Raw genomic sequence first — 17,914 nt, forward strand, 5'->3', positions numbered from 1 at the left:
GGGTGGAAAGTTGGGGGACCCCTGCAGGATGGGCATGGCCCTAGGGTCCCTCTGCCAGGACCCCCCCTGCCCCGGACTGGGCCGAGCTTGGGTGGGCCAGCAACTCCTCACCCAGCTAGGTTTCACTCACTCTCCCGGCTGCTGGCTTGGTGGAGCGTCCACCCGTTCCCCCGATTCCTGAAGCCTCCTTCCCAGGTGAGGCTGTGGACACCATGGCAAGGTGTCCACATGGCAAGGGGAGGGAGCCCTCCTGTTGGAAGTGATTTCAGCGCGGGTGAGAGCCACTCACCTGGGTGACAGCTCTCACCATCTCAAAGGGCTGCCTCAGGCCCGGCCCCCAGTTTGCAGACCTCCCTGCAGGGGATCTCCCTCCCCCCTCTTCCCCGCCCTGCCAGAAAGAGGCCTCAAAGACATGGGCTCACGCCCTCCCCTGGAGCCAGGGAAGACACTAGCAATCACAGTGTGTCCTCTCAGTGGAGGGGTGCAGCCCCAGGACGGGGCCCAGGGCTCAGCAAGCAGCTGGAGCTGGAATTCGGCCTGACTCCCCCTCTGAGCCAGGTGCGTTTCAGGCGTGCCCTACCTGGTGACGGCGCGCCGCAGGCCCTGCTGGCAGCTCTCTTCGCGGGGCCTCTGCGGTGGGAGACAGGGTCCTGGAAAGGCCCAGACCCCCACGCGTGTCGTGCCCTGCTGTGGGGCGCTGCTCGTTTCTTGGCGGACGGCCCACTGCCAGCGGTCATCAACCCTTTGACGTTCGGGACGGATGTTTCCGCTCTCATTTAGAAAGTGAGCGTGAAGGCAACTCGGGGAAGAAGTAAAGCGGTGATGGAGGGCTTCGGTCTCCCGAAGGCCCTGGTAGACGCGGACAGAGCGCCGGGCAAAGCCAAACCCAAAACCCACGGGGCACATCCACGGCGAAACCAAGCGGCTTGGGGTGCAAGCTGGGGGAGCAGACACCAACTCGAAGACCCACGCGGGACCGGCCACCGCGAGAGAGGACGGGGAGGGGGGTCAGCAGGGCCCTGATGGCCCTGAGAACCGGGCCCCCCAGTCACCAGCAGGTGCTCGCTGGCCAGTGGGGGTACCATGAGAGAGCAGGGGTCACGAGCAGGTGGGGCTGTGCAGGCTCCCATTCACAGTGAGGGGGAGGGGACAACGGTGGCCCGGTGTGACAGCAGGGTCTGAACCAACAAAACACAACCTCCTTCCGGGACAAACCCCCAGGCAGAGGAGAAATTGGGGGGCGGGGCAGGGTGGAGCATCACACGGGGTCAGTGGGAGGGCAAGGCAGAGGTCCTAGGAAAAGAGCGCCCTCTTGTGGCCTACCTCTCTTTTGGAAATAGTCAGAAAAATTCAACTCACTGGGAAAAATCACGAGCAGCGGAAGAGAACGGTCGTCGAGACCAAGGACCAAGTGCAAAGACACCCCACAAAGAGAGTGAGAACGCCGGCTGAGGGACACGCCGAAAAGGGGCACCCTCCAACAGGTAGAGGCCGTACGTCGCCCCCTTCGAAATGGTAAACTGCTATCTTACTTTACTCTATTTATTTACTTTCAAATGTTTACTTCCCCAAGACTTATTTATCTTATAAATGGGAGTTTGTGTCTTTTGCCCACCTTCGCCCATTTCCCCCTTCCCCCCCACCCACCCCTCTGACAACCATTCACCTGTTCTCCGGTTCTATGAGTCTGGTCTTTTTAGGTGCCACATGTAAGTGAGGTCGTGCAGTGTCTTTCTCTGCCTGACCCGTCTCACTTAGCATACTACCCAAGGTCCATTCGTGTTGTCTCAAATGACAAAATTTCCTCCTTTTTTTTATGACTGAATACTATCTATTATTTTAGATAATAAGAAACTAACAGAAGCTGCGAAACAATAGCATCCCTCAGAATCAGAAAAAAATAAAATTCAGAAATGAAGCCATGGGAGAAAAAGGAACCTTTGAAAACAGATGGCAGAACTCAGAAAAGAATTAAAATAAGAACATTGTTTAAGAAACGAAGACTGAAATGAAAAGAAATATAAAAGCAAATAAATACTGCTTTCAGAAAAACAGACTATGGAAAGCAGGAACATTTAAAAATCAAAAAGAAACGTTGAGACGAAAAAAAAAAGATGTTAAGGGAAAATTATAGATGTAGAAAATAAGCAGGTAAGGTCCAAGACACGTATAATAGGCACCCCAGAAGAAAACCAAAACGGAACGCGTAACAAAAATGAGAATTCAAGAAAATTTCCTGAAATAGAAATGTTTTAAAAGTTCTTAAGAAATGAGCACACTGCTCCGAGTAGAAAACCAATGAACAAAGACCAAAAAGATGAGGATCTGGGGGTGTAACGTGAAGGGGCGAGGGAAGCTGTGAGAACCAAGAGTAAAATAAGCCAGTCACAGAAGGGCACAGACTGCGTGATTCTACCCAGGAGGGGTCCCTGCGGGAGTCAAATTCATAGACAGAAATTAAGGCGGTGGGTGCCGCGGGCAGGGGAGGGGGACGATGGGGAGGTCGTGTTTAATGGGGACAGACCGTCAGTTGAGACGATGAGAAAGTTCTGTGGATGGACGATGGTTGCACAACCACGTGAAGTCAGTGCCACAGAATGGCACACTTAAAAATGGTTAACGTGGCAAATTCTTTGTTAGGTGTTTTTTACCATAGTTTTTTTTTTTTAAGGATCGGAGTATTTTTTAAAATTTTTTAATGACTTAAAATACACATACGCCCTATTCAGTGTCATCTATTCAGCTGGCAGATAGAACCAGGCCTCAGGGAAAATTCCAGATCAAACTGCTGTCCTAGGAGCTACACAAGAAATCTTGAGTTTCATCTGGAAAATAGCGACTTCTTCCAGAAAGTTAGGAAACGTGGCCTCCCACAAACAGGGGACACTGGATCACTCGGACCTGAGAACAACTCTGCGATTTTGCACTAGCCCCAGGAAAACCTGTGACTGATCTGATGTGGGTGTCAGGGCACATCTTCATTTTATTTGCACGTTTGCACCAACGGCAGGGCCTGGACAGAACTCCAGAAAGGGACCTCGAGATTTCGGGCAGTGTCACCCCTGGCCTCCTGTTTCCCCCAGATCAGTGCCCAGGAGGGTCTGACAGCCACCCTGACCACCGGTAGCAGCCTGTGTCTTCTCTCTCACCTGGGACACCTGCCTAGGTTTCATAGGTATCAATTGTCACAATAAGCCACTGAAGGGGGCTGGGGTGACAGGGAGCTAAAAACCAGACCCCTCAAAGCAAGTAGGGAGCAAATTCTCACAATCCTCTTCCTTCCCCATCTCACTCCCCCATGTCCAGGTAGTGTGCCCTGGGATCATCATCCAAATAAACTACTCGCAGCCCCCCAAAAGAGTTAAGTATAGTTAAAGGAGGGGGTGACATACACACAGCACAGTGACAAAGGGGTGGACTGTGCTGGGCTGTCTGCCGGCCGCAGAGCATCCTCCTAGGGCGAGGAACTTTTTCCCAGAGTCCCCCGCTGGGGACACTGCGTTAGGACTTGCCAACAAGGATGGCTCGTGGGAGGTCTGGAGGGTGGAGCAAATGGGACCAGTAGTCTCAGATTCTTGCTGTGGCTCTGCAGACCCCTCCGTGAGCTCCTGCTTCGTGCTCCGGGCAGCCAGGTGGGGCAGTTTCCCTGGCTCCATCTCCTGTGCCAAAACCAGGATGCAAGCTGTTAGTGACCGGTTCTCTGATCCTCTGGCCACAGCCTTCCAGCCTTCCCAGACCCAGCCCACCCGCAGTCCCCTATTCACCCTCTTATTGCCCTGATAGTGGATGTGTCTGTTTCCTGATTCAAGTCAGGAAGAGAGAGAGACAGAGACGTGGAGAGGGAGAGGGAGAGGGAGAGGGAGAGACCATAGGGAAACCCATAGATTAAAACAGGGGGAAAGAAGCATATCAACTAATGAACCTTGTTTGGATACTGATGCACACACAAAATTCTCTAAGTGTAAAACAAGTGGATAGATGATAGATAGATAGATAGATAGATAGATAGATAGATAGATAGATAGATCTGAGCGTTGGCTGGATATTTATTGATTTTAAGAAATTACTGTTCATTATTTTTAGAAACGATAATAATGTCGCGGACTTTTCAAAGGTTTCTTATTTTTCGGTTCCATGCCAAATGGTCACAGATCAAATGATATGACAACTGGGATTTGCTCAGGCAGGGGTGGGTATGGAGGGAAGGGAGGGGCGGTAGCTGCCTGGCTGGGGGGCCTCATGTCCCCCCTGCCCTCTCCACATCCCCCTGGCCTCACGCACCCCCATTCGCCTGTGCAGCACGCCTTCCCGCCTCAGGGCCTTTGCTCGTACTGTCTCTGCTGCTGGAAAGCCTTCTTTCTCTCTCACCTGAGTCCCTCCTGCTCGACTGTGTCCACGTGCTCCGATGTCACCTCCTCAGAGACGCTGTCCTGATCTCTCTGGTTGGCTGGCCCCGGTGCCTTCTGTTCAAGTGTGGTTTTCCACGTGTTTGGGTCACCCGATTCTTTCGCTTCCTGGCACAAAGTCAGCTCCCTGGGGGCAGACACCTGGTCTGCCGTGTCCAGCAGCCTGGAGCACTCTGGGAGCATAGCAGGTGCTCTGTGAATATCCGCAGTGTGAGAGGACTGTGTGCTCGGCTGGCTCAGGGGGGCCGCCCAGCGTCCAGGGAGCAGCTGGGGACCCCAGAAGGGTCCCCGCAGGAGACAGCCCCGCCCAGAACCAGCCTCCTGCCCCCAGGAACCCCCAGGAGAGGAGGATCCTGGCCTGAGGGTTTCTGGGGTGGCGTATGGGAACACGGAGTCCATCTGCGAAGCCAATGGCAGAGGACAATTAAAAAAATAAATTTCCTTTCTTGAGGGAGGGCAGGCGAGGGCTCCTGACGGCAGGATAGTGGCCGTTCAGAGCGCGAGGGAAAATGCGAGAGCTGGGGGAGGAGAGACCGGGTCTGAGCAGGAAAGGCCAGCCCTGGGCCGGCCACCTCGGGACTGGGCCCTAAGCCTTGCAGAGGGCACGGCTGAATGATGCCCACACGCCGAACCTGGGCGGAGAGCTTCTGAGGTGCACAGAGGTCATTTTATTTCCCACCCCGACAGGTGAGGAAACCGAGATTGACAGTGTAAGCAGCCAGGGAGCCCCACACGCCAGCGGGGGGAGGGGGGGCTCGCTCCACTGTCCCTGCAGGAGCCCAGCCTCAGGTTTAGGGACACCTGGAGGCGACAGAACAGCAGCAAACCCTAGCAGAGGCCGATATCCCATTTACAAGCACCTCTCGTTCGTTTGGAAAGAAACAAATTTCCACACCAAATAAGGCAGCGGACCTCGGAGCCGCTGCCCACTTCACACAATTCCTTTTAAGTGTCCAAATGCAATTACACTTGGAACTTGCCTGGACTGGGCCTCCCCGGCCTCCCCCCAGCCCCTGGCCTCCCTACATAAACAAGAGCCCAGCTGGGCCCCAGCTGGTCTGCCCCGGGGAGGAAGGGAGGGTCACTAGCTGCCTGCAGCCTCCGGGCCTCTCAGCCCAAGGCGTGGCCGTGAGCTTCAGCGTCCTAGAGGTCTCCTATGTGCCCCTCCCCGCCAGGAGGTCGCCGGCCGCGCGGGAGCGATTCATACCCGCTCCTGCCTCTGAGATTTGCACCTGGGCAGGCACGCGAGTCCTCCTGGGGGCTGGAAGCCCGCAGCCCCCGGGCAGGTGCAAGGCGAGCTCTATTTCCGGTTCACCTCAGGATGCCCAAGGAGGCACGCACCCCCCTCCCCCCACACACACACACACGCAAACTGGGCATCATCCGTTCCCGCAGGGAAAGCACAGGCCGGAATTCCCTCGGGCTCCCTGGGCCGTGAGAAAGTTGGCCCACAGCAGGAGGGGTGAGGGGGCTCCCGAGGGGCTCCCTGGGAAGCCAGTCCTCACCACCGGGTCCTTCTGGCACCCCTCGGGCTCCTGCACCACCCCCACCCCAGGCTTTGGCCCGGTGCCCCAGGCCCCCGAGGGTGCTCGTGGGGGGTGGGGCCGAGGTTGACTCATCCGCGGAAGGGCACACGCGCCAATCCCCCGCTCGCTGGGCGCAGGGAGCGCAATGATTTTCCACTGGCGCCATCTGATTGCTATTAGGGCTGCGGGAAGGGAATTCCTGGCTCCATAAGCCCGCGGGGGGCCTGGGCAGAGTGCGGGGGAAGAGTGGGGTGCCCCCTGGGTGGCCCCACGGACCTGCTGCCAAGTCTACCTCTCAGAAGTGCCTGCAGCACCCTGTCCCTGGAGCCCTCGCCGGCCGCCTCCCCGCCTCTCCTTCAGCCCCTCAGTGCCTCTGATCGTCCGGGCGGGTCCCCCACCCTACCCTCCAGCCCGCACGCCTTTGTGGGCGCCCACGGAAGGCACCAGGCAAGTGGACAGCTGGGCGCTCCCTCTCCCGCGCAGCCCCGCCGAGCTGCAGGACGCTCGAGAGAGTAACAGCTGGACTCGCGCCGCAGTGCTCGGGCCAACATGACGTCACGGGGCAGGGAGATGAGTTCCCAGTGGGGCTCTGGGGGGGGCTCCCGAGTGGGGCATTCTTTCCTGAAGCCTCATCCCGGCTCAGCCCCTCCTCCTCCTCCCCTCCCCCTCCCCGCGGGGCCTGGAATTGGGTTTGGGGCGGGTTCAGCTCCCAGAGCCGACTTCTGCGTCTTCCCGTCTTCTCTCTTCTCCGGAGGCAGGCAAGGGCTCGCCTCCGCTCTGAGCGCGCCTTTTCCGAGGCTGCCGCCCTGCTCTGCGCTGGCCTGCTGGCCTGCTGTGGGTCTGGGTCGGGGCCAGAGGCGGGCGTCACCGACGAAGCCACACAGAGAAGGCCCTGGAGGACCAGGACGGCTGCAGGTAGCTCCGTGGGGCCCACGGCCCAGGGGAGGGAAGCCCAGGAACAGGGCTGCAGGGCGAAGGCCAGGAGAACCAGGCAGGCACCTTAGGGACCAGGCAGCTCCCAGAAGCCACACAGCCCCACGCAGAAGCCCTGAGACCCCAGAGAGGGCTGTCACCTCCCTACGGCCTCCTGCAACACTCTGGAGGCTCCAGGCGTTCCAGGGACATTGGGGACCTTGGGGAGTCCTCCTTCCGTGTGGCAGGCCCTGGTGTTCTGGCAGTTTCTGACCCCCAGGCTGTCCTCCACTTCCTGCTCTGTCCTCCTGTGGATGGGGGCTCCCCCTCTGTCCCTCCGCCACCCTCGCCAGCAGCTGTCCAAGCCTGGAAGGGTGGGGAGGGAACGCCCAGCGGGCAGCGTCCCAAGCGTGGTGAGGTGGCTTCCTCTGCTCTCACGCACTGTGCACCCCCGCACTCCCCTTTCCGTGGGTGCCGAGCCCCGGCAGCTGTGGGGCCGGGCCTGGGCTGCACGCCACGGTGGGGTCAGCCTCATAGGAGGCTGAGAGGCTGCGTCCCACCTTCTCCCCGGCCGGAGGCTCCTGATGTGGGGCTGGCGCTGGACGGGGGCCTGTCGTGAGATCTGGAAGGTCTCGCTCCCCCCATAAGCCTCTTCAACCCAGGCTGTGAGCAGGGGACTTCAGGGCCCCGGGGGGGAGTGACAGCCAGTGCTCTCAGGCCCGGCCCTGTGGCAGTCTGGGGACAAGGAGAGGGGCTGGGAAGAGGGATTGGAGAATTGGAGTCTGAGGTTCCCACCTGGGCCTCCTGGAGGACAGGCTCACCTAGCGGCCTTGGGGCCGGCATCGGATCGGGTCTGGGTGGTGGCGGGGTGCGGGTGCCAGGAGATGAGGCGCTTCCTGAGGCCAGAGGAGGCAGACAGGTGACTGCGGCCATGCCTGGCCTTGTGTTTTGAGGGGAGGGTCAAGAGCGAGCTGAGCTGGCAGCTTTCGCCTCTTTTCGTTGTGTTTTGGTCAGCTTTACAGAAGCACGCTCTGTCACGGGCCGGCTCCCGACCTGAGGAGCACACGCGCTCACACACACACACTCACGCTCACGTGCACTCACACGTGTCCCATGCACATGTCACACACATGTCTTTTCCTGGCCCATCTGGGGTCCACTTGGCTTCTAGATCACTCATGAAGGCAATCGCTTTTCCGATTGCCCGTGGCCGGCAAGACGAGGGCTCAGGGACACACCAGGGCCGCCCGCCTGCCCAGCCAATCAGCAGAGGTGAGCTCGGGTGGACAACACGACACACCCGGCCCCAGCAAGGCATCCTGGGCAGGTCCCAGCCAGCTGCCCTTGGGGGCACCTGTGTAGTTGGGTGGCTAACCCACCCAGGTGTAAAGGCAGGACTGTGGACAGTCAGGACACCCCGGGGCCAAGCTGGGAGCCCAGCCCTAAGGGGTGGTGCATGTCTAGAAAGGCCTCCAAGAAGAGTGGGTGCAGTGCAGGGGGCATACCTGGGCCCAGGAAGGATGGGGTGAGGCAGGTAGGTTTGGGGTTGCAGGCACCGGGAGAGCCAGGGCAAGCCCCAGAGCCCGGGGAGGCTCCAGGCCTGTCTGTGGCAATGGGGACACGTGGCCCGATGTGCCGGTTGCGGGGTGGGTTAGAGATGCACACCTCCTAGCACCTGCTCTCTGCACATGCGCACTGCAAACGCATCGCGAACTCGCTCACTTATTCTGGAGCACAAGGGCTCCCCACAGCCCCACCCGTAACCGTCCTGGGGCACCCGTGCAGCCCCTACGCTGTCAGGGCGAGGTCCAGGGTGGTGCCGTCCCATAGTGCGTGGGAGGGGTATGCCTCGGGGAGGCGCTGTTTTCCCCCCTCCCAGAACCAAGGGTAAAGAGGGTGGGCCATCCACACAGACCACCACCCTTCCCAGCCAGCAGTGGGCGTGCCTGCTGAGGCTCCGCCCTGCTCTAGGGAGTGGTGGCTATGGGGGGGTGTGGCACCCTTGACCCCGGCAGAGGAAGGAATTCCCAGCCTGGGGGGGGCGGGGGGGGGCTGCCCAGCGCTCCTTCCAGGTTGCGGGGAGCGTCTAGCAGCCTGCCGCAGCGACCCTGTCCCCGCAAAGCCCCTTCTCTGCTCACAGCCTCAGTTTTCCCACCTGCACGATGGGAGGGGTAGATGCTTGCCTGTGGGGGCAGAGCTCAGGTTGAGGGACAGTAGTCAATTCAAGGGGAGCCCCGGGCGGGTGGACCAACAAGCTCTGCCGGCCAGGGTGGAGCAGCCTCTGGCAGGCACCCGCCCCCTCCCGGACTGCCGCCCCCACAGACCTCCCCACCTGCATCCTGGCAGAGTCCAGCTGCCCCTCCACCAGGTGGCAGTGGCTTCCTAACTTGCTCCCTCCAACCGCTCCTGCCTCCCAGCTGCCTCCACACAAACCTGCGAGCTGCAGTGTGTGCGGTGGTTATGGCGTGTGCCCCTGGGCAGGTGATCTCACCTCCTTGAGCCTCAGTGCCCCCATCAAAGCAGAGTGACCATACCTGCCTCAGAGCTGGCAGCAAGGACCAAATGGGAAGATGGGTGTCGGCTGGCTGGCACTCACTGACATGGCTGATGGTGGTGACAGTGATGCTGGTGATGACTGAGCTGTCCTGCCTGCAAGGCACCTGTGGCAGAAAAGCCAGACACCTTAGCGTGCTATAAGCACAAGGCCCAGCCAAAGACTTCCTCCACCAGGAAACCTCCCTGCTTTCTGCGACCGACCGCTGGTAGCCCCTGTCCCACCACAGCCTGAGCACAAAGGAGGTGCCCGGGAAATACGTGCGGCTCCAGGACCCTGGCAGCCCTAGCGGGAAGTGGGAAGGAGGGCGGCTTGTCGCTCATCGAGGTCTCATCAGCACGTCAGCAGGGCGGAGGAGCCCGGGCAGGAGGCCCGCAGAGCAGCCACCGTGCCTCCCGCCCTCCAGCCCCCGAGGGAGCCAGGGGACTGCTCTCAGCCTTTCCTCCAAGGCGGGAGCCCTCGGGGCCTGGGGACGGGTCAGAGTCGGGGTGGACTCTGCCGCCAGGATGTGGCCCTTTCTGCCTTCGCCAGGTGGGGCGTGCCGGCCGGCCGGTGAGCTGTGAGCAGGGCCGTGAGGAATCCGAGCTCGGCCGGCCTGGAGATGGCTGGAAACTGCTCCTGGGAGGCGCACCCTTCCAACAGGAACAAGGTAAGTGCCAGCGGAGCACGGCAGGGGCTCCGTGGCCCCAGGTCTGCGGCGTGGGTGCGGTGGGTGTGCTCAGCCCAGCTCCCCCGACACACTGCACTGCCCAGGCCCTACCTCAGGCGGGCAGCAGGGCCCTTTGGACCACATGGCACTCACTGGCTACCAGGTCCCTCTGCTGTCCAGTGTCCTCACCGGGTCACTGGGCACCCTCAAATCCCTTCCTGGGCCGCCTCGAGGGCCTCCCTTACCAACCCAGAGCCTTTTCATCTCTTCCCCGTGGAGATGGGGTGGTCAGCTCTCCCCCTGAGGGGCCGGCTCCAAGGTGGCCCTGATGTCACGTGCTCCACAGAGCACTGCCCGCTCAGGCTGCCGGGCCGGTGTTGCTCAAGGCCGGAGTCCATTAGTCACGGTCACTCCCACCCCCCCGTTAGCCTTCAGGCCCCGCCCTGGACCCCTACTTCCCGGAGGCCCTTGAACTTGGGAATTTCCTTCTGAATTGGGGCAACACATGGACAAGCCGGAAGGACCTCCGAGCCCACCTCGTGTGGCCTCTTCGCCATCTGAGGAAACCGAGGCCCCCGTCAGCTTGGGAGGCTGGCTGGGGTGAGCCTGGATGCCAGGCCAGAGGTGGACACCTGCCTGGGCCCTGAACCCAGCCTGGCATTTCCCTCCTCTGATGGCGACCACCAGAGTGGCAGCAGTGGGGAGCAGAGATGGCACCGAGGGGTGGGGGACTCCACCAATCTGGAGAAAAGGCAGAGCAGGGGATGGGGGAGCAGGCTCCAGAGCAGACCTTTCACAGGGCGGGACGCATGGGGGACGGCAGCCCCACGCCCGGTGACTCACCAGACCGCCCTCCCGACGGATGCAGGGACCGAGGACAGGATTGCACACTTTTTCCAGCCTGGAGAGGCACTGGGTGACCTGATCTGACTGACCCAGGCCTGGTGTAGGCTCAGGTCTCATGAATTACAGGGGGTCTGGCCCCCCGCTGAGAGGAGGCTCCTCTGTGCCCCGGAGTGGTCAAAGCCACCCACAGAGCAGGCCCCGAGCAGCAGAGCAAGCTAAGGGGCTTGGGGGTTGACAGAGGCCCCCTTGAATAGCTTGCCTTGGCCTCACAGGCTCCCCACGGTCTGGCCAACACCCTCCAGCCACTGTGTGCTGGTTCCCCTTAACCTGGCTCAGAAGTCCCCTCCCTTCGTTACAAGGTGTCAGGCCCAGAGAGCAGCCCTTCAGGACCCAGCTTTCTGCCAGAGCTGGGGCCCTCTGGACGGTGACAGAATTGCCTCAAGAACCTTCCCGTTTGTTCTGTTTTGGAGAGTCATGAGCCATGGGAACTGGTGCCCAGCCCTGGACGGAGGGAGGAGGGTGGGGGGTGGGGCACAGGGCCGAGGCCAGGTCGGCCTGGGCCGTCAAGTGCCGGGATGGATTCGTGATGTCGGCCAGGGTCTGGGAAGGGGAGTGACAGCACTCCCAGCAGCCTCTGCGCTTGGAGTGAGAGGTCAAAATCCACAGCCTGGGAACGGAATCTCGGTGGTGGCTGTGTTGTGTTTGGCCCGCACGGTGTGTTTTAAACGTGAACGTTTTTAAAGAGCAGGGCAGTCACAACACACTCCAGGGTCCTGGCTTTTCTGGGGACGAGGGAGGGACGAGCGGGGCTGGAGCAGGGCAGCTGCCCACCTGCTGGGGACAGGGGCTCCCGGGTCTGGCAGGACCGATGCGCTCTGCGCTCAGACGGGGTGTGAAGATACTGAGCTTCCCCTACAGCTTGCTGAGTAGCCGCTGCCACGAGCCTCTCCCCTCCCTAGAGACCCCAGGCCAGGTCCAGAAACCCACAGGGCCACCCTGGCCCAGCGAGGACCCGCTCTCATTCCCCGGGCATCTCCGATCCCGCTATGCACCACGTCCACTGGTTTTTTCTTTTTTTTTGTAACTTACAAAGCAATTTTTTTAAATCAATATTTTCACATGTCAGTGTGAAAATTTGCACGCGTCCAGGAAGTTTGAGAGAACAGTGCACTGCACGCCCACAGGCCCTTTACCAACTCGTTAGTCGCTAACTTTTCTCCGCACGGACTTTCTCGCTCCGTCTCTCTCGATAGACTTTTTCTCCCCCAACTATTGGGAGTGAACTGCAGACTCCGAGCCCCTTTACTGCCCCTGCCCCCAACAGCCTGTTTCCTTTAAGATCAAGGACGTCCTGTTCACGGCCACAGTGCATCTTCCTACTGATGGGATCCTGTCCCCTATGCCGAGCCCACACCCACAGCCGCCCCCAGGTTGTCCCAGAAATGTCCTTTGCTGCAGCCGTCAGGCCCCCCGTAAAACCCAGGGTCACAGCACCACGTTATCAGTCTGTCTCCTGAGTCCCCCTCCACCCGGAACGCTCCTCGGTGCTTCACCACCTTGCATGGCATGGGCATTTTTTGACCAGTGTCCGCTCGGACAGGTGGGCGGCCCGGTGCCCTTATAAGTGATGGGTTATTGTCACGGTCACTCCCGTGGGCCACTAGCTCCCGACTCTGGGACACAGAGCGGAGGCACCACATGCGATCAAGGGTGTCTTCTGCTCTAGCTGGAGCCAAGTAGTTGCCCCAGAGCCAGAGGCTCCTCAAGCGGTAATGAGGACCGGCGGCCCTGGACGCAGGTGCAGGTCGGGCCTCACCAGGTGTCCTCCCTCCGCGGCCGCACAGGTGTGTCCGGGCGTGAGCGAGGCCCCGGAGCTGTACAGCCGCGGCTTCCTGACCATCGAGCAGATCGCCATGCTGCCGCCGCCAGCCGTCATGAACTACATCTTCCTGCTCCTCTGCCTGTGCGGCCTCGTGGGCAACGGGCTGGTGCTCTGGTTTTTCGGCTTCTCCATCAAAAGGAGCCCCTTCTCCGTCTATTTCCTGCACCTGGCCAGCGCCGACACGGGCTACCTCTTTAGCAAGGCCGTGCTGTCCGCGCTGAACGCGGGGGGCTTCCTGGGCGCCTTTGCCGACTACGTCCGTGCCGCGTCCAGGATCCTGGGGCTCTGCACGTTTGTCGCCGGCGTGAGCCTCCTGCCAGCCATCAGCTCGGAGCGCTGCCTGTCCGTCATCTTTCCCGCCTGGTACTGGCGCCGGCGGCCCAAGCGCCTGTCGGCCGTGGTGTGCGCCCTGCTCTGGACCCTGTCCCTCCTGGTCACCGGCATCCACAACTACTTCTGCGTGTTCCTGGGCCGCCAGGCCCCCGGCACGGCCTGCAGGCACGTGGACGTCTTCCTGGGCATCTTGCTCTTCCTGGTCTTCTGCCCGCTTATGGTGCTGCCCTGCCTGGCGCTCATCGTTCACGTGGAGTGCCGGGCCCGGAGGCGCCAGCGCTCCGCCAAGCTCAACCACGTCGTCCTAGCCATGGTGTCGGTCTTCCTGGTGTCCTCCATCTACCTAGGGATCGACTGGTTCCTCTTCTGGGTCTTCCAGATCCCGGCCCCCTTCCCCGAGTACGTCACCGACCTGTGCATCTGCATCAACAGCGGCGCCAAGCCCGTCATCTACTTCCTGGCCGGGAGGGACAAGTCGCAGCGGCTGTGGGAGCCTCTCAGGGTGGTCTTCCAGCGGGCCCTGCGAGACGGCGCTGAGCTGGGGGAGACGGGGGGCAGCATGCCCAACACGGTCGCCATGGAGATGCAGTGCCCCTCTGGGAATGCCTCCTGAGAGGCAAGCACCTGGGGGAGGGGCAGGGGCCAGGGGCAGCCACCCTGGTGCCCTGGTGTGAGCGGAGTCTGCATCCCGCCATCAGGCGCTTCTTGCCCCCTGGGCTGGAGGCTCCGTGGGTGGCCACGAGACTGAGGAGCCACCCGCAAATAGACGATGTGGCCCTGCCAGGCTCCCCCCAGCCACTGTCCCCCATCAGCAACCCGTTGTACAGAAGTCGCCCCCAGGTGCGGGAGGTTTCTCCTCACCACAGCTTGGTCTGGGAGGGAGAGGTGAGGGGCCACCCAGCCCCGTCCACCTCCTGCCCTTTACATCAGCTGAAAATGACGCAGCCATCACCGTCACCAGTCAGGCCACCGACTCCCTCCCTGCCTCCGGGTACCTGTTCTCACCATCTGGGGCAGCGTCAGCGGCAGACCCGGACGGGGCGGTGCTGTCTGGGGCTGGGCTCTGGGGGACCCGCCTCGTAGCTCGGCCTTTCTGTGCGTGACATCCCTGCCCCCTTGATGGAGCCTGAGGTGATCTAAATGGGTGCGATTCTGGTCATGGCGAGCAGCTGGGGATGGGAAGGACCTTCAGCCAGCTTGGGTAGCTCGCTCTCTTTTCTGACTCTGTGCCAGCCAGCCCTGGCAGCCCCCCGGAGCATGCGGTGTGTCCCAGCTGCTGTCCGCCTGGTCCTCAGGCGCCTGTAGACCACCCAGGCAGCCTCTGGGCTCCAGCCCCCACCCCAAAGTGGGCACTGGCTCTGCCTGGCCAGCCCAGCCCACCGGCAAGCACGGTGGCCCAGCGTAGCCAAAGCAAATTTTATGAAACAATAAATGTACATCAATAAACGTTTTATATCTCACTGCCTCTGTCCTGGCTGTGGTCTGGTGCCCTCACTAAGGACATTCTCAGGTAACTGGACGCCCCGACAGGCAGGCTTTCCGTGCCACCCCCTAAAACCTCTGTCCCCCAGCTCCTGTGCCCACGCTCCCGGCAGATCTGTCCTCACCTCTCCCGACCTGGAGTGCGTGTTGGTGGGTCAGCCACACCATCCTCTGCTGGCGGGCCACAGCACCCTCCCACCCGGGCCCCCTGCTCCCCCCGGGACCCTCATTTCTTGTCACACGTCCTAGGAGCCGAGCCCTGTGCTGGCTACCATGGCCTCTGCCCGTGGGAGCACTGTATGTCCACATGGAGGCCCCCTGCGGTGGGGGGCTGCACCTTTGCCTATTGCTTCCCATCCAGAACTCTGTCCCAAACTCCTGGAGGCAGGACTGTCCCCCTTTGCCCGGCCCCTCCCTGCTCTTCAGCAGAGGCTGGAGCTGCTCCCAGGAGACGGCCCCCCTTGGGCCGGAAAGCGTCCTGCCTGCCCCCTTGGGGCCCCCGGTGTCCAGCCTGGGCCCCTGGCCCCTGGCCCCTTTACTGCTCACTGCGCAGGCCCGAGGGGAGGCCAGGGCAGGGCTGAAGCAGGCCGCCCTCCTCCGCAGAGAGCAGGGAGCAGGCAGGGAGGGCCAGTGTCCCAGCTCTGGGCAGGAGGGGTGGCTAATGGAGCGGACAGCCCAGCCCAGCGAGGGAGCAGCACTGCCTGTGGCTGGCATCTGCCACAGACCTGGCCGGCTCTGGCCGGCTCTGGTGGTTCCAGCGCAGGGGGCTGCAGCCCTACCTCAGACAGGCTGACCTCCCTGATGACCGGCCCCCAGGAAGCCCGACTCAACCCTCCTGGCCATGCCAGGCCACTGCTCCCAAGCACCCCTTTCCAATAGTCCCGGCTGCTCCTCCCAGCTCGGCCGCTGCTCTGTGGAGAGCGGGGCCCCCACGTGGTTCTAAGAGCTTCAGCCGACCAAGGTGGGTGCCACCTGCTCTCCTACAGCACCCGGGTGCACCTCCCCACCCTCCCGCTCACCCCTCCCATGCCACCCAGAGAATTCCAGAAGAGCAGAGCTGGGGGCCGCCACGCCTGACGCTGTTGGGGACTCCGAGAAGCCAGGCGGAGGCCTGAGAACACGCATGAGGAGGTGGGGCCAGGACCCCGGCCCCCCAACACATAGCTTCCATTACCTTCCTCACAGGAGGAGCTATGCCCGGGCCTGAAGGGCGCTGAGGGTCTTGGCCTGGAGGTTTGGGGGCCTGGCTCCTCAGTCCTGGGTCACCTCTTCCTCAGGAGCACCCCCAGACCTCAGCTCTGTGCCTGGCAGGGAGCTGCCCCTCCCCCCACAGCTTGACGGGGACCTCTCTGACCCGGCCAGGTAGGAGGGCGGGCAGCCCTCACCCAGCACCAGGGCCCGGAGGTGAGGAAGGGCTGGGCCCCTGCAAACACACACCTGCCCTCTTGGGCGCCGGGTCTGGGGGGCGTTGGTGAACTCCAGGAATCGGGCCTCTCCCAGCCAGTGAACTCTTCTCATGAGCCACCACTGCAGCCAGGCTGGGGAGCGAGCCTGCCTCTGCCCACCGCCCAGTCCCGGGGCGATTCGGGCACCTCATGCCTGCGCCCTGGCCCACCTCAGTCCTGTGCTAATGGATGGGGAGGGGCTGGTGACGGCAGAGGAAGGAGCAGACCCTTCCGCCCCCACGGGACAGGCAGGGGAGGGGCGGGGCGGACAGGGTGGGCCCGGGGCACAGTGGCGCTCTACGCTCTCAGGCTTCCCGTCACCACCATCTCCACGTAAATGAGCAAGTAGAGAAGCGGACTCTTTTAGACATGCCAGGGACGAATGGGGACACATTCGGAGACCCAAGAGTAAGCCTGGGGCAGGCGGGGCTCCCACCCGCCAGCCACGGGACCTCGGTCTTGCTGTGCCTCAGTTTCCTCCAGCACCGTGGTTGGGCCGGGCACTGGGTAGAAGGAAGGGAGCGTGGTGGCCACGGGAGGAGGGACGTCCACGGAACAGCCTGTCCCGAGGGCTGGCGGTCAGGGCCGTGAGTGCCACTTGTCAGGACCTGCCACGTGTGGTGGCCCCGCGCTAAGCCCCACGCACAGATCCCATCTGACGGTCACAGCGGGGCCCCCGTCAGCGCCCGCGTGGACGGAGCCAGGGCTCACGAACGAACGGCCTCCTCGTCCACGGTCGGTGCCGCCAGGTGGGCGGCCCGGCCGGAGCCCCACGCTCCGCCCACAGGAAGCTCGGCCTCTGACCTTTGTGTTTCAGCAAAGCACTGGGAGTTGGTGGGGGGAGGGGACGCGCCAAGTAGACAGGACATGCCCACCCCAGCCCGAGGAGTCCACACTCAGCCGAGACCACAGGGGCGGCTCCATTCAGGTCTCGGCATCAGAAGTGAGGATCGGACAGGGACATGTGTTCTCCAGACGGCCCAGCAAATGGCCTGAAAGCGGATGCCCCTTCCTGTCTTCATCGTCCGTCTGCCGAAGGAGAAGCGGGGCGCCTCCCTGGCACCGCCCGCCTTCCCCAATGCCCTGCCGGCTGTGGTTTCAAGACGACTTGGGTGCGACAGTGCATGACAGAATGTTAAAGCCCAAGATCTGGCAGACGCACAGGTCAGTTCACACCACGCAGCCCCGAGGGTCCCTTCCGGCCAGGGACCAAGGGCTTCATCTGGAAGGCGGGGCGGGGAGACGGTGCGTTTACGGTGCAGGCTCTCGATACCCCGGGAAATGTGCCCGTGACACGTGATGACAAGGCCAGGAAGCGATGCGAACCTATCACGGAGCTCTGCCCGAGCCAACCGACAATGCGAGCGCCAAACGTCACACGCTAAGCCAGCGGGGGCCGCAGCAGACGGCCGGGCACGGCTCCCAGACCTCGGACTGGCGGAAACGCTGCTTCGCGGCTCAGCAGGCCAGCGCCACGCTCCCTGGCCACTCCGGAGAGGCTGACCGGCTCGGGCTGGGTTGTTTTTATTTTTTAATCTTTGTGATTGGCTTAATCGCAGTCTAATTTATATACAGTAACGTGCACCCGTTTGGTATGTAGTTCAGTCATCTTTGACATATGTCAATCTATGGAATGTTTCCCTTCCTTCCCCCACAAATCTCATAGTGAACCCAAGACATCCGGCCCCTCACTCCGGCTCTGAATTTAATCTAGTTGAGGGGAGTGTAGATGTGGGGTGGGGAGAGGGGGGGGTAAGGGTCGTAGCTGAGGGGCGGGGTGTAGGTGGGAAGTGGGGAGTATATGTGGGGGTGGGTGTAGAAGTGGAAGTGTGGGGTATAGGTGGGGGTATAGGTGAAGGGCGGGGTGTAGGTGGGAAGT

The 17,914-nt window shown here is 61.7% G+C and overlaps 1 protein-coding gene across 1 annotated transcript; it reads left to right on the forward strand.

Moving 5' to 3' along the window:
• The first annotated feature begins 6,681 nt into the window (after positions 1-6,681).
• Positions 6,682-14,569, forward strand: LOC102893734 (mas-related G-protein coupled receptor member F). Its single transcript, XM_015588715.2, has 3 exons — positions 6,682-6,847; positions 9,930-10,047; positions 12,738-14,569. The coding sequence occupies exons 2-3, from the start codon at positions 10,000-10,002 to the stop codon at positions 13,719-13,721; spliced, it is 1,032 nt and encodes a 343-aa protein (XP_015444201.1). The 5' UTR covers positions 6,682-6,847; positions 9,930-9,999; the 3' UTR covers positions 13,722-14,569.
• The last annotated feature ends 3,345 nt before the right edge of the window (positions 14,570-17,914 follow it).

The sequence above is a fragment of the Pteropus alecto genome, unplaced genomic scaffold (assembly GCF_000325575.1).
Source record: "Pteropus alecto unplaced genomic scaffold, ASM32557v1 scaffold43, whole genome shotgun sequence".
In the NCBI taxonomy this organism is placed as follows: domain Eukaryota; kingdom Metazoa; phylum Chordata; class Mammalia; order Chiroptera; family Pteropodidae; genus Pteropus; species Pteropus alecto.

Coding starts and splice junctions, on each gene's coding strand:
- LOC102893734 (XM_015588715.2), top strand. CDS start 10,000: ATGGCTGGAAACTGCTCCTGGGAGGCGCACCCTTCCAACAGGAACAAG. Junction 10,048..12,737: donor ACCCTTCCAACAGGAACAAG/GTAAGTGCCAGC, acceptor GCGGCCGCACAG/GTGTGTCCGGGCGTGAGCGA.